We start from the raw sequence: 15,232 nt of genomic DNA on the forward strand, positions 1-15,232 counted from the left end.
AAAATGATCGCCAACATGGCCATAATATGCAATATTGTATATACAGAGGCGGCGGCCCACTTTGAGCCCGGCCCAAACAGCCATCCGAGTGGACAATTGGACTGAGACTGACGGCGACTGACAGCGCATACAGCATTTGGATCACGTGTGAGTTTCGTTCTCAGGCAACAGACATAACAGTCAAATTAAATTGAATGCCATTCATAAATTAAATTACTTAACTTCTCCAACGTTGATTCTCTTCATGCCTTTGGTTCCCTGTACTTATAAAGTGGGTGGCATACATATTTAACCTGCAGTTAAATGCATCTCTATATGAAGTTCCATTTGACAATATTCAAAACTATGCAAAAATCAACAGATATTGCTCTAATTTTTTGTATACGTTCAGTTCTTCACGTCTACTCGTTAAGTTCTTAATTTCAGGTTGATCGGATAATAATTAATACTTAGGAATAGTTAAGTTTTTCATGTAAACTCTTTAACAGTCCAATTTCATGGCGATCGGCGGATGAAGACACGAATTGCTCAGGAATTGTTTCACATTTCCTTTTATGTATTTGCTGCCCCGTTCGTGGCTAACTACAGGGCATCTGCTAGTCGAGCACGCTCGTTTACGATCCGTAAAGTGGGTTATTGTTGTCATTGCATTTACTGTCGCTTCTTTGCTTTTACATGCTCGTACATACTCTAATATATTATTATTTTTTATTGTTTTTCTCTTGATTTATGCATGTACGAGCCTTGATTTTATATTATTCAAAAATGTACCCATAGCACGTCGCACTTTTATTAATATTGTTCCTAAATATGTAGTATATACATATATCTATATACATACATGTTGTGAATGTTTCAATCTATTGTTAGCTCCAATAATGCTGGTTTAACAAGTTCATCAAGTGAAATGTTAATCTCTTATTGCACCGGCGACTGCTTAAATTATTAAGTTTATATATCCACATGAGGATATATTTATTATGGCTCAATTGCGGCCTCAAATCAGGTCTGATTAGAGGAATTAGATCACGGGCTCGACAAATTTCAGTTGCTTTGCGTCATGAAAAACTTAAAAAACTTGAAGCAATTACCCGGCGTCGCCGGGTCGGAAGCAAATAATGATCAAAATGCAAGCGCTGTCGACGTATGCAGATCCACTCCGTACCTAAATTTAGCCAGCTATGAGTTTGAACCAGCGACCTTACGCTTCCTAATCCAACGCTCAATTACTAATACAAACGTCTAACAAAATTGGTAAATTAGATATCCCTTATGCATATTGACATTTACTGAATTTGAGCCAGCGACCTGCCGTTTATTAGTCCGACGCTCGCAAAACTAAAAGGCGTATACATTTCCACACAAATTGCCAACTCATGCCTTTTCCCATGCTAGACAATTAATTGGCCGGTGAATTTGAGCCGGTGACCTGCTGCATTTCAGACACTTACAGACGTTTACATATCCACTCCAATTGCCAACCCGCATCTTGACATTTTCTAACCCATATCCACAAATTTGCTTGCAACTGAGTTTGAGCCGGCGACTCGCCGCTGAATTTGAGCCTGCGACCTGTTGCATGGCCACATAACATCATGTTTGTCAAGCACACTCCCATGCAGGGCTGCGAGAATATTATATATATATATATATATCAAGTATTGGATATAGTTACAATCTGTTCAAACGGGGACTCAAGGCCGGAATTTTCGGTCATAGCGTATTATATAGCATATTGTTTGTGAGTAGAAACCCTAACCTTTTCAAATAGACCCGAACATATCCGCACTACGATGTTCCTCCGTCTTTGTCGCTTTCGTGTTCTGAATTCAGCCATAAACCGGATAGACCACAACACTATTTGTTTCACCTGTTTGCGCCACTTGACTAATTTTTGTGGGCGGTCAATCGTTTTTAGCCAATTATGCGGCAAGCGTTTGGCTTGGCTTGGCTTGGCTTGGATTTGGTTGGGGGGCGTCAAGATTGGTGGCGTCTGGCGGATCGGGTCGTCAGCCGGCTGGTTGCGTTTTTTTAATGAGTTGTTGTTTATTGGATTCCATTTGCATTTAAACATGACCAACAAATATTTATTATTTGTTGTTGTTTGCGGTCGCTGGGCATTTTATTTTCTTCTTAATTTTTTGATTTTTTTTTTGGCTGTTGGATTTTTGGGCCGCTGCTGCTGCCGCTTCCCACACAAATTAAAGAACAATTAATAAATGATAATTTCGGCAGCCCACAGCCCATCCCTCAGCTCGCCAGTCCGGCAGCTGACTCCTTTAGGCCCCAGCAGAACCATTCGAGCTGTCGCCTGTCCATTGGCATCATCATCACCAGATGTCAGTTGGGGCCAATTTGTTAGCCAGCTTTGCCTCGTCTTCTTCTTGTTGCCCTTGTTTTTTGGCGTCTTAATGAATTCGATGCAATTTATATTCATTTAATGGCCAGAAGCAAATTTTTATGACCATCTCATAATCACATTTTGAACACACAATTTGTTATTCCCCGATACGTAACGCGTATTACGCATCTCGCAAAATGTTATTTACATGTTTGTTGTGGAATGTTTAACTCATTTATGTCGCTTTTCTGCTTTCAATGAGTAGTTCAAGTGTTTATTATGTTGTTTCCCGTTTAACAATCTATTTATTACTTTACTCATTTGCTCAAAATCGATAAATATCGATATTAGAGCTTATGAGAACTTCAATTCATTAAAAATTAGAAGTTCCAGCCAAGTTCAAAAGTGGATAGTATCTAAAAGCTGCGCAAATTTTAAAACAATCGAAGCATAAGAATACTTTTTTCAGATTATGTAGTTGGGACTACTCCCAACTAGAATCTACATTCTCAAGTGAGTGCAGGGATCTCTCTCTCTCTTTCTCTCTATGAAGAATTTGAAGCTTGTTCGCGTCTTTCCCAAATGTCTTCAAGTTTGAACGAAATCAGGCAACTTTATCGATAACAATTGAGATAGATAGAACCTCGAATTTTGTAATCGGAAAAAGTACTCCAGCTAAATATCGTTGATTTTAGCCAAGATCGATTGTATCTGCCATGTCATGGGACGAATGTACAGGTAAGAGCATTAAGTTTTCGGTAATTGAAGCGGCGACTGATGATTCTTCAGCTACGTTGGGTTAAGTACGAGTAAATGCTGTGATAATCTGGAATTAAAGTTCTCAAAGGTCCGAGTGTACGATCATAATGGAGCTGCAGCTGGAGGCGGCGAGGAGGGATTTGTGTGTACGCCTGTCAACCGGCATCAGCGTACTCCGCCGGTGCCCCTGGCCCGGACCTGGCTTAGCTTTGGCATTCATTTTCGTTTTTGTAAGCGAAAATCAAAACAAATGTTTTATTTAAATGGTTAATTTGATCAGCCGCTGCTGCAAACCGGAGTTGGAAGCTCACAGCTTGAACCTCGATTTGCGAATCTCAAATCTGGGATCTTGACTCCGGCATCCCGTGTGTCTTGCAACGCCCAAATGAGCAGCTTACACGATGATGATGATGATGATGCTGCTGCTTCTGCTGCTGTTGCTACTCTGAGGAACAAACACAAATGAAGAACAAATGATGCGTCTCTGCCAAATCGTGAGAATTGCATTCGAGCCACACCAAAAAAAAAAACAAGTAAGAGGCTCTAGTCGGGAGCTCCCGACTAGGGGATACCCTGAACCCTCTTCTTCCAACAACAAATGCATATATATATTCTATTTTAGAAGCTATATGTCAAGTTTGGGGACTCTAGCTCTTATTATTTACCAAAATTTCCCAAAAAACGGGATATCGATATCGATTTTTATCGATTGCTTGGAAACGGAGTAAGTTATCGATTATCGGAAACAAACTCGATCTGCGCAGGCACTACATCGAGCACCTACATCGAATTTCAAGTCTCTAGCTCTTATAGGTTCTGAGATCCTTGCGTTCAGACATACGGACGGACGGACAGACGGACATGGCTAGATCGACTCGGCTATTCATGCTGATCAAGAATATATATATACTTTATGGGCCGGAGATGCTTCCTTCCTTCACAAATACAATATACCCTTATACCCATTTTTAATGGGTTCAGGGTATAATAAAAGCAAAACAAATCGAGAAAGAACGATTATTATCGGTAAGCCGAACATTGAATACCCTTATAGATTGAAGGCTCAGAAGAACTCGCAAATGCTGAGCCTTGTTAAAATATCTGATACAAAAATGAAATGAATACCCTTATCAAAAATAAAGGCTTACCGATTCCAAATATATAGTGCGCTATATGATATAGCGGTCTGATGTGAATCAGATTTAGCTTCTAGGTAAGGATCAGGGCGCGACTAATGCAGCTTAGTTGAGACATCCTTACGGAAAATGAAAAGATTTTTCATGCAAGAACTGGACAAAGTAATCCTTTGCAGTCCAGCCCAGGCTGCAACTGAGAAACTGCTATATCGACAGATATCGGCTGATCAAGAATATATTTTTATCTTCTGTTATTCGTGTCCGAATTTCGAATACCTTCCACAAGGGTATAAAAACCAACCGGCTTGGCAATTTTAATTTGCGGGCTTCAATCAAGCTGCAGTGGCTGACAACCAACGTGCTCATGGAGAGGAGGGAGGAGCAGTCTGGGGGGTGGTGCATTGCCTTAAGTCCGCCAAAAGATGAGCTGCTGCTGCTGCGCTGTGACGTGACGTGACGTCGCGTTGCGTTGCGTTGCGTCGCGTCGGCGCTTGCCACTTAGCATAAACGGAATGGGGCACAAACGGAGGCAGCCTCTTCTGCTGGGTGGAGCGCAGCTGGCGTGAGGAGCTGAGGAGCTGGGGAGGCAGCAGCGAGAAGCAAAGTGAGCCTGCGACCTGTGTGGCCGGTGCATCAGGTTAACAAGCTGTAATTAGAGCCCCTTAGCCTGTCATCGCCAGGGTGCTTGATTATACCCTTTTGACAAAAAAGCAAATATTAATTTAATACGCTTCAGCCACAAGCGCCGCGAGGCAGCAGTGCGCAACGCGTCCCCCCGACGGGAAGAGCGGCGGAGCGAGGGGCAAGCGGCGAATCGGAGCGGACGGCAACTGCGAAACGCTTACATGGCAGCCGTAATTACCAGGGTATACCAGCCGAAAGACCCATTGAAACTCAGAAATCAGTGCAGCGTATGTTGAGCTGCAATAAAATGTGTTACTCTGTGCAGAAGGGCATGCTAAGCATAATTATACCCTGTTAATTCACATCAATTGAAACAAAACACAAGCTGTCAGATGAATTGGAAAATATTATGTTAATGCCAGCAAGGCCTCCATTTAAACAGAGCAGGTCCTCATAATAATATAAATTACAATCTATGAAACACATGCCAAAAGACAAATATACCCTGTAAATGCAAAGTGGCTCCTTAAGTTATTGGACAACAGCTGTGCGAGTTTCATAGAAATTGTGGCTCATTAACTTGTTGTGGAATGATGAAACATTGATGCATTGCATTATGTGGTCCACTAATCCAGCTTTATCTCTGCAATACGGGCTTGTCTTCGCAATCCAAATCCAAAGCCATAACCCGAATCCCAACCCAACTCCAATCTCGAATCTCAGCAAGCCATCAACCTGGTGCCGAACCCCAGTTCCAAACAGGAATGTTTTTGTTGTTGTTGTTGTTGTTGTTGTTGCTGTTGTTGTTGTTGTTGTTGTCGTCTTTTTCCTGACAATCGTACGCCCATTTTTGGTTAAAAACAATGGGTTCAAACGGCTGCGCTTCAGCGGAAAACAAAAAGCAGCCAACGAGCCCTAAATCAATCACAGCCAGCAAACATGTCAACAGCCTTTCCCTTCCCCCCCCCACCCCCCATCGCCCTATGCATCACCCTTGCCGCCCCACACCGTCCCTATACCTCGCCCCCGCCCCCGCTGCCACTGCCGCTGCCAGCGCAATCGCCAAGCGAAATGTCAACGTGATCATCGCAGCTTGAAAAGGGCCGCCGCCTTGGCCAGTCGCATATATTGGCCATATATCTATATACACATATATATGTTTATGGATATATGCAGGAGAGGGGAGAAGGCCTGTCTTGGGCCTGGGAATAGGGTCTGGCTACTATGTGGAACGTGGCCTGCCCGGGACAACAACAACAACAACAGCAACAATGTCGAGGTCTGTGCGCGTGATATCTGAACTACGAAATTGAGATCGATTTTCGAGTACGTGTCTGAAATGAGAATCGACGAGAGCGATCCCCAGAGAAAGTGCGAGAGAGAGAGAGAGAGAGCGAGCGTGGGAGAGCGAGAGAGACTGTAACAATAAATTATGATATTATTTCTTTTAAGGCTTGGCCCCCCTCCGCCTTTGCCTCCGCCTCCGTCTCTGGGCTCTTGCGAGCATTGCGTGATTAGCGTGCACTTGTCGTCAAGATCGTAAGTTAAGAGATCGGAAAATGATCAGAGTTCGAGGAGGGCTATCAATACATATGTGCTGCACTCATTGCCGAGCGTAATTAGTATTCCAAACAGTGGAACGCGAAACACATGTACACAACTAGGCAATGTCCAGAGTCTCTGCGGATCCAGTCACAGAGTTTTGATCAGTCGATCGCCTCTGATCATCATTCCGGACTCGACGCAACGCGGCGCATGCGTAATGAGGCTCTGCACAGGGCCCCAGTCAGCGTTCGGGCCAGAGCCTGCTGCACCCAGACAAAAAAAAATAAATTTCAAAAAAAAAAAAAAAAAACAAGCCGAAGAAGAAGATAACTGATTGACCGCTCTGGGGGCTGGAGGATCTGGTTGGATACGTGTCGCTGATTTGTTCGCTGTCATAATTCAATAAAGTAGTCAAATGTCACCTGTACTTAAGCAAAAAGCGCAAAGGCTTACGGTTGTTATTATTTCATTGATGTCCACGCCATTTACCCTGCGTGTGTGTGCCACATGCAACATATTAACGAGTTGAATGGCTCCGAGCGTTAATGCAAATCCGCTTAGCGAATGCTTCTTGCATGGCCAACACAGCTGTGGCTAGTCCAAAGGGGTTGACAGAGGGATGTGCGGGGCAAAAATGAGCTAAGCTTTGCTGAGGGTTAATCCATCCTTATGAATTCAGCACATGTGCCCCCAAGCTGGACATGACGCATAGAAAGTCAAAATGATAAATGCATACAACAGATTTGCAAATGGCGCTCCTTATGTTAAATGTTATGCTAACAGCGGCTCGTTATGTTACATAACAGCGAGCTGTTTGCAACAATGTTAAAAACTTAATTCATTTTTCCCCATAAACAGGCTGCTGCTAATTACCAAGAGTGCTAACAATTAATTATAGTAACTATTAACCTGTTAGTAACAGCGCTCCATAACATTCGGCTAATAACATTATTCTAATGTAATGTCAAAGGAGAGCTGCAAAATGTAATTATAATAATTTGTTGTGGTTCTATTTCATTTAAAATCATTTAAATATTTTTCAATCACAGATACTTATATATTGCTGCCCAAATATCTGTAGTTTGTACACAACACATTTTCCATATTCGTATAACGTGCGGCTAAGGGGAAAGAAGAAGCATGCATGCTTCTGTGTGTATTTGTGTAGAGCACGCTTCCCTGTTGTCTAATTAAAGTATTCACATTAGGTTTATGGTATGCCCGACTACTTAAATCTATGAATTATAAAGTGACTTTTTAAATTTAACTTATGGTGCTTATAGAGATAAATTGGCCATACGATTTAAGTGGATTCTTAATTGTAATGGCAGCCAAAACGTTAGCTAGATTTGCGAATTGCTCAAAGATAGTTGATATGGTTGATATGTGATGTGTGAGTATGTTGGGATCCATAGACACGGGCATAACTTTGGCTGGTTGCATGTGAAATTTAGTTATTGTTCTTTTCCATAGAAACTGGGGGCAGCTCTGGCTGGTCGCTCAGCTGGACAGGGCGATGTATCTACAAGATAAACGACTGCGTTGATGGTCAACGGGCGACGACGTTCGCTTTTTAACCAACAACAACAACAACAACAACAACTGGCAAGAAGAAGAAGCAGCAGCAGCAACAACAGCAAAGACAAAAGAGACGAAGGAGCAGAACTGGCGGATCCAGCGAAAAGACAAACGTTGCGGCGACAACGCAGCAAGTGACAAACGTTTAGATGGATGGATCGTTCTTCATTTGGGACCAAAGCGAACCGGGGATCCGGGCTCAGAGCCAGAGCCAGAGCCAGAGCCCGAGCCAATGCGACAGGGACTGTGACAAGGGGCAGCATTGGCCCGGGCTGGAGCAGGGGCAACAGCCGGACGGGGCAGGGCAAGCAAATAAACCAACCGAAAAACGCGACGATTGCACATAAATTATATTCAAATTTCTTCAAGATCTAAGAGATATATAAATACGGGAAAAACACACACATACACACACACACACACACAGGGGCACAAATTTATAGTACATGCTCGTTTCCACTTTTTACCATTTGCTGCTCTTTGTGTCCGTCTGTCGCGACGTTTCACTGTCCGCCCGTCTGTGTCGCCCTTTGTTTTAAATTTATGCAGATATGCCCACTCTTATCTCTCTCTCTCTCTCTCTCTCTCTCTCGGTCTCTCTCACTCTCTGTCTGTGTGTGTGGAAATCCCGCGCTAAAAATCAACCAAACGCTGCTGTTAACACCGCTCCCACCTGGCCGCGATCCTTCACTGATCCACTCCGCGTTCAAATTGAAATCCAATAGACGCTCGTATATCACAAGACAAACATATATATTACACAATAAGTGGGCGGGGGGTGTGGTTTAGGAAGGGATGGAGGGGGGGTGGGTAATAGATCGTTGACATAGACAATGATATGCTGATCAATAAAAGCGCTTCCGGAATCGAACAAAGCATCGACAAATTGACCTCTGATAAGTTTAAAATATTAGCTCTTGCTCTATTCCAAATAGTTGTGGCTCACTTATAATTGATGTATGAAAAAATATATATGTATATATCTGTTGGTAATCGTGTGATTGATAAGAAAGTAACATAAATTCAAAATGATGCGTGCTCGAATTGTTCAAGCGAATCAAAATCGGAACATTGCGAAGCGAGTTATGAACAATTCAAATATAACAAGTCACACGTGATCGACTGGAAGATACCCTAAGTCCTTTTCCACACCTTCTTATTTCTTAAATAACTACTGGGTTTATTTCTTGATCAACTTAAAAACTTGCAGGTACTCAATGTATGTATACATGTATAAAGTGTATACAATAAGCTGAGATTTCAAATTATGTGAAGATATTTCGAATTTTTGGCAAGAGAATTTTTCTCGCCCGATCAGACTACTTTATCTGATAGTTGGAATACAAAGAATTTGACTTCTTCAAGAAAATCTCTCGCAGAAAATCACCAAGCATTTTGGTTTAAAGTAGATCGGCTGCATGTCTGTAAGGGCATTTGAATTTCGGCATTTAGTTAAATAATTTTCTATTTGTTTTTGAATGTTTTTCATGTTTTATGCGCTGTTTGTTTTCCGTTTATGTTTGCCATCAATTTGAATTAGTGCCAAATGCAAAAGATTTCCATCTAATTGAAAGCAACAAAACAAATTTTGACGAATGCTTTGATCTAGTCCACGATGACAATGCGGAAGACATGTCTTGCAAGCGGTCTGCAAGAGATTCGAAGGTGACGCAGCGGTTGGCTATGAATCGGTTTAGTTAAAGATATTTTTGTGTATGGCATAGGATATTTTATGTTTTTTATGTACCTAACTTGGGAAGGGGGTATTTCAGGTGGGGAGGGTGCATATAGAGTAGTGAAGGGGGAGGGGGGGGGGGGGGGTGTTGCTTGGCAGACAGCGTTCGTTTGGCTGGAACAACGCTGTCAAAAATTGCCAACTGGCACATTAATCCAGGCGACATATTTATGAATGTGTGTAGCTGTGTATCTGTGGTGTGATTGGGAATGTATCTGTGAAATGTAAAACTTTTCGTGTGTTCGTGTATCCGTGAGATATAAAGATATCGCCGTTGTCGTTGGACGAGGGTTGCTCGCTGCTCGTTGCTAAATGAGTGCACATTTCAGATAAATTATTGCACACAATTCGTGTACGACGGCGTCTGGCACAAAATGTATTTAACAAATTAAATTTACACACACACACACACAGAGCTAGAGAGAGCGAGAGAGAGCGAGAGAGAGAGATCAAAGAGCGCGCCGCAGCGTGACAGCGACTGCCCGACGGGGCGACAGGGCGACAGGCCGACGGCATGCGGGCCCCTTGCGCTCGCTCGCTCGTGTGTATCTCAGCTCTGGTGGGCGGAGCTTGTGCCACAGCCACAGCCAATGCCGCAGCGCGCGCACATAGATACAGCACACATACATGCACACACACACACACACACGGACACTACAGATACACAGATACTGGCGTGGCAGATACATTCACGAGGCGTGATTAGTCAGCGCCGCAGTTCGTTTTGCAGTTGCTGTGCTCTGTGCAGTTATGTATCTTACAGATACAGATACAGTATCTTATTGATTTTTCGTTTTTGCTGCTGTTGTTGTGGCTTGGCACGAGACCAGGCGACAATCACGCGGCCAGTGTCACGTGACACGTTGACAGTTGCATCTGTATTTGCAACTGCAATTGTATCTGTATCTATATCTGTATCTGTATCTGTATCTGTATCTGTATCTGTGGCTGTATCTGTGCTCGCTGCTGCAGCTGCTTTTGTGGGTGTACTCATAGTCCATTCATGAGATGGCGGATGCACACACACACGCACACACACACACACACACACACACACATACACAGGGGCAGAGCGAGCGCAACAACGAGTTGCAGTTTTTAGCGCCCGAGGCTGTGTGTTGGGGCCGAGCGCTTTATCTGCCAAAGCTGTAAATATCCGCGAGATTTACAACGCCAGCAACGACTACGACTACGACTCCGACTCCGACTCGGACTGCGACTGGAACTCGGTAGATGTCGAGAGCGTTGCGTATCTTTTCATTTGAATCGGTATCGAGTGTTTGTTTTGCATCGTTGCCAGGCATTCGACAGGCACGACAAGAAGACAACACGACTCCGGCATCGCCATAACGCATCCGCATTAACGCAATCGCGGCTAATCCGCGCCGATATTCGCAGCAGCAACAGCTATATAGGTGCAGATACAGATACAGATACAGATACAGCTGCAGATACAGCTACAGATACAGATCCAGTCGCTGCAGCGACTATCCAACAGATACGCGGCCGCAACCCAAAAAAAAAAAAAAAAAAAAAACAAAACAATCAACAAAAAAAAAAAGCTCTATATAAATACAAAGAATACAAGAGTTTTCGCTGTGCTCCACTTGCGGCCCATTGTTGCCACTTGGGCTGTCAACGTAACTCACAATTGAATTGTTCCTTTGTCTTGTGTGTCGCCCGATACCGATCCCGATCTCGTTCCCGTTCCCGCACCCGCTCCCGCACCCGCACCCGAGCCCGAGCCCACTTGGACGCCCGTTTCCGATTCCGTTTGCCAATTTCTGGTAGCTCGCATAATTGGCATCATCCACGGCCCACTGTCAACGTTCTCGACTCCGACTCCGACAGCGCCTCCGTTTGTTGTTAGCCGCCAGCTTTGGGCCTCGACTTGACTCGGCTCAGCGATATCTCGGCAAGATGCTGGTGCCGCCGGATATGATGGCCGCCCAGACGCGCATGATTTACCAGCTGAATCGTTTCAGCGCCGAACGCGTCCAGGCGCGCATCTTCAAAACGGCAACGGCCATTCGAGAGATCTGCAAAATTGTCCAGGACATACTCAAGGAGGTGGAGCTGCAGGAGCCGCGCTTCATATCCAGCCTGGTCGAGTGCAATGGCAGGTGAGTGGACAACTTTCAGCTATTGAGCCGGGCATTAAAAGTAAACACAGAGCAGATAACAGATTTGCATCTCTTTACCCCCAGCGACATAGACTATTTGCCACAAGAATGTGATCTATTGAAAATCATATCGATCTTCTATAGCTATATACTAAAGCAAAGTCTTGCATGCGCACTTCCAGATCAGGTCTTAAAGCATAGATAGATAGGATAATACATATTCATAATCCTTAGTCTAGAATATAGTGCCGTTTCTTAAATATGAATATACTACCATCCGTCGGGCAGCCCATCCAGTATTATTCTCAACCAATAATAATATCAGCATCCGATTGCAAAAAAAAAAATAAACTTTCTCCTTAGGCTATTTCAAATTGGAAACAATACTTTTCCATCCATTTCCCGCCACGTATTTATTCCATAATTTTAAATGAACTTAAAGCCTTTGCCCTTTCATTCGTAACCGGAAAGGATGTGAAATACGTCTCAAATGAATTTTCACAAAGATCTTTAAAGAGGAGCTGCATGCTAATCGAAGGATATATTAAAATGTTTTATGCAATTTTCCACCAATTTTCCACGCTTTTGCATGGAACTTTTGAAAATCCCTTTGCCGTCATATAAAGTACAACTTATTGCTTTCTAGACCTTGAGACTAGGACTGTGTTTCATTTGTCAGTCAATCAGTCATTCAGTCAGTTATTCCATCAGTCAGTCAATCAGTCGGAACAGTTTTGTAGATTAATTTATCGATTGGAATATTTAATACTTAGAAAGAGTCACCCGAAATTAGATATTCCGTTGGAAGATATCACGCCGAGATTAACGACACTTGGATTAATTATGATATGCAGGAGCTGAGAGCTCATAATAAGTATACATATATCGATAGCGGGATTGAGCTGGAGTCGAATAGCATGACTTGACGGGATGACATTGCATGTTTTTAATGCGATTGAGGATCGCACGTGTTGTTGTTGTTGTTGTTGTTGTTGTTGTTGTTGGCAGCGATGACAGCCGTCGGACGCCGGAATTACGCAGATCCGAATGGCAGCCAGTTGGAGTCCGGATCGAAGATCAAGGAAGCACTAATATGTATTTATTCGGTTTTTAGATTCGAGGGCGTGGAGGTGATCTCGCCGAATGAGTTCGAGATCGTGCTCTACCTGAACCAGATGGGCGTCTTCAACTTTGTGGACGACGGCACCCTGCCCGGCTGTGCGGTGCTCAAGCTGAGCGACGGACGCAAGCGTTCCATGTCCCTCTGGGTGGAGTTCATCACCGCCTCGGGCTATCTGTCGTCGCGCAAGATTCGCGCCCGCTTCCAGACGTTGGTGGCGCAGGCGTGCGACAAGAGCATCTATCGGGATATGGTCAAGATGATTGGAGACACCACCGAGGTGAAGCTGCGGATCAGGGAGCGCTTTGTGGTACAGATAACGCCGGCCTTCAAATGCTCCGGCATCTGGCCGCGATCGGCGGCGCATTGGCCCATGCCGCATATACCCTGGCCGCATCCCAATATCGTGGCCGAGGTCAAGACCGAGGGCTTCGATCTGCTCTCCAAGGAGAGCATCATTATGCAGAACAAGAACAACAATGCGGCTAGCATGGAGGGCGATGCTTGGGTCCTAAGTTTTTTCGAGGCCGAGAATCGCCTGCTGCAAGGTAAGAGAGTTGGTGTGAGAGAGAGAGAGAGAGAGAGGGGAAGATCCTGCAATCTATGGCAATTGAAAAATCTGATCGAATCTTCAAAGGTGGCTGCCGTCGTCGCTGCCTGAGCATATTGAAGACACTGCGTGACCGTCACCTGGAGCTGCCCGGCAATCCGATCAGCGCGTATCACCTGAAGAATCTGCTGCTCTACGAGTGCGAGAAGCATCCGCGTGACTTTGAGTGGGACGAGAGCTGCATTGCGGACCGTTTGAATGGTATATTCCTGCAGCTAATCTCCTGCCTCCAATATCGACGCTGTCCCCACTATTTTCTGCCCAGCCTCGATATGTTCAAGGGCAAATCCCCCAGCGCCCTCGAGCAGGCTGCCAAGCAGGTCTGGCGTTTGACTCGTGAGATGCTCACCAATGCCAATGCCTTTGAGAAATTGTAAGCGCTGCAACAGAGAGCGAGAGCGAGAGAGAGAGAGAGAGACGGTATGTGTGTGTGTGTGTGTGTGTGTGTGTGTGTTTGTATGATTCAAGGTGCTAAATTTTCATTGTCACAGCGCGGCGATTGCGTTGATCTGATAAGCGAAATGCCCTCAGTGGCTGCCATTTTGTGCCATGTCTGTCTGTGTGTGTGTGTGTGTGTGTGTGTGTGTTTGCGTGCGTGCCTGTGTGTGTGTGCGCATAGCAACAACAATAGCAAGCGGCGAAAAGCCGAAGTGTTAATGCAAAGATGAGAGATAAGCCGCACATTGCCCACTCCTCAAACCAAATTCGACTCTTTTGCCGCCTGTTACCGTTGCTGCTGCTGCTGCTGCTGATGCTTCTTTATGCCCATTGCACGCCTGGCTGCTTATCCGGCGAATATTGTTTTTAATAACTCGCCGCTTTAAGCATGTTTCGCCTTATGGCCAAACACAATGCCAGCAACAGCAACAGCAGCAACAGCGAAACAACAAAACAAAACAAAGCGATACACAAACAGTCACAACAACAACAACAACAACAACAAAAGGAATAGAGAAAAAAAGAGCATTTGTCGGCTTTGCTTTGCAAGTGTGCTCAAGTGTAAGCGAATGCGCTCTCATTATCGAAATTGAGTACTTACTCATTTAAGTACTCGCTGTAAGTAATATATGTATGTACACCCATACATACGCAGCTGTATACGATAAGAACCTACTTAAATTACACATATGTACATACATACATATATGTATATAAATATATATACAATGGATTTAGATATCAAGATATTCGTTTATCCCCATGTCTGACTGAAAAAATAAGAAAGTTAAAAGTTACAAGTAAAAAGAACAGAGAAATATTCGCATCGAACATGCATTAATATTTGTCTTCCCCTTTAAATTATAATATTTAATGTAAGCCATATTCTTTCATCTATTTTTTTTTTTTTAATTAATTGTTGTATTTGTAGATTGCTTAAGAAACAGTTGAATGCAATAAATTCTAAAATAGCCCAAGGCAGTTATATATACCATATATTTGATGGCATTTCTTTTGTGGGCTCGAAAATCGTATCAATAACATTCTCACATATACATGCACAAAAGCTTGCACACATACGGCTCACACGTATGCAGCTCAGGGCTTTGCATATGTGAGAAATGCGCAGATTCACCAATACATCTGCAAATGCTGCGGCACATGCTGATTCAGCGTACATTTTACAGCATCTATTGCTGTTTTATGTGTTATTTAACAAGAAA

At 43.9% G+C, this 15,232-nt stretch overlaps 1 protein-coding gene across 1 annotated transcript; it reads left to right on the top strand.

The window, feature by feature from the left end:
* The first annotated feature begins 10,660 nt into the window (after positions 1-10,660).
* On the top strand, positions 10,661-14,996 carry LOC6636176 (protein mab-21-like). Its single transcript, XM_002059526.4, has 3 exons — positions 10,661-11,841; positions 12,956-13,509; positions 13,599-14,996. The coding sequence occupies exons 1-3, from the start codon at positions 11,639-11,641 to the stop codon at positions 13,946-13,948; spliced, it is 1,107 nt and encodes a 368-aa protein (XP_002059562.1). The 5' UTR covers positions 10,661-11,638; the 3' UTR covers positions 13,949-14,996.
* The last annotated feature ends 236 nt before the right edge of the window (positions 14,997-15,232 follow it).

This window comes from Drosophila virilis, chromosome X (assembly GCF_030788295.1).
Source record: "Drosophila virilis strain 15010-1051.87 chromosome X, Dvir_AGI_RSII-ME, whole genome shotgun sequence".
In the NCBI taxonomy this organism is placed as follows: Eukaryota; Metazoa; Arthropoda; class Insecta; order Diptera; family Drosophilidae; genus Drosophila; species Drosophila virilis.

What these genes read in the sequence shown, in the direction of transcription:
- LOC6636176 (XM_002059526.4), top strand. Translation starts at nt 11,639, where the DNA reads ATGCTGGTGCCGCCGGATATGATGGCCGCCCAGACGCGCATGATTTAC. An exon ending in CTGGTCGAGTGCAATGGCAG is followed by an intron (nt 11,842 to 12,955) that starts GTGAGTGGACAA and finishes TTCGGTTTTTAG; the next exon opens with ATTCGAGGGCGTGGAGGTGA. An exon ending in CGAGAATCGCCTGCTGCAAG is followed by an intron (nt 13,510 to 13,598) that starts GTAAGAGAGTTG and finishes GAATCTTCAAAG; the next exon opens with GTGGCTGCCGTCGTCGCTGC.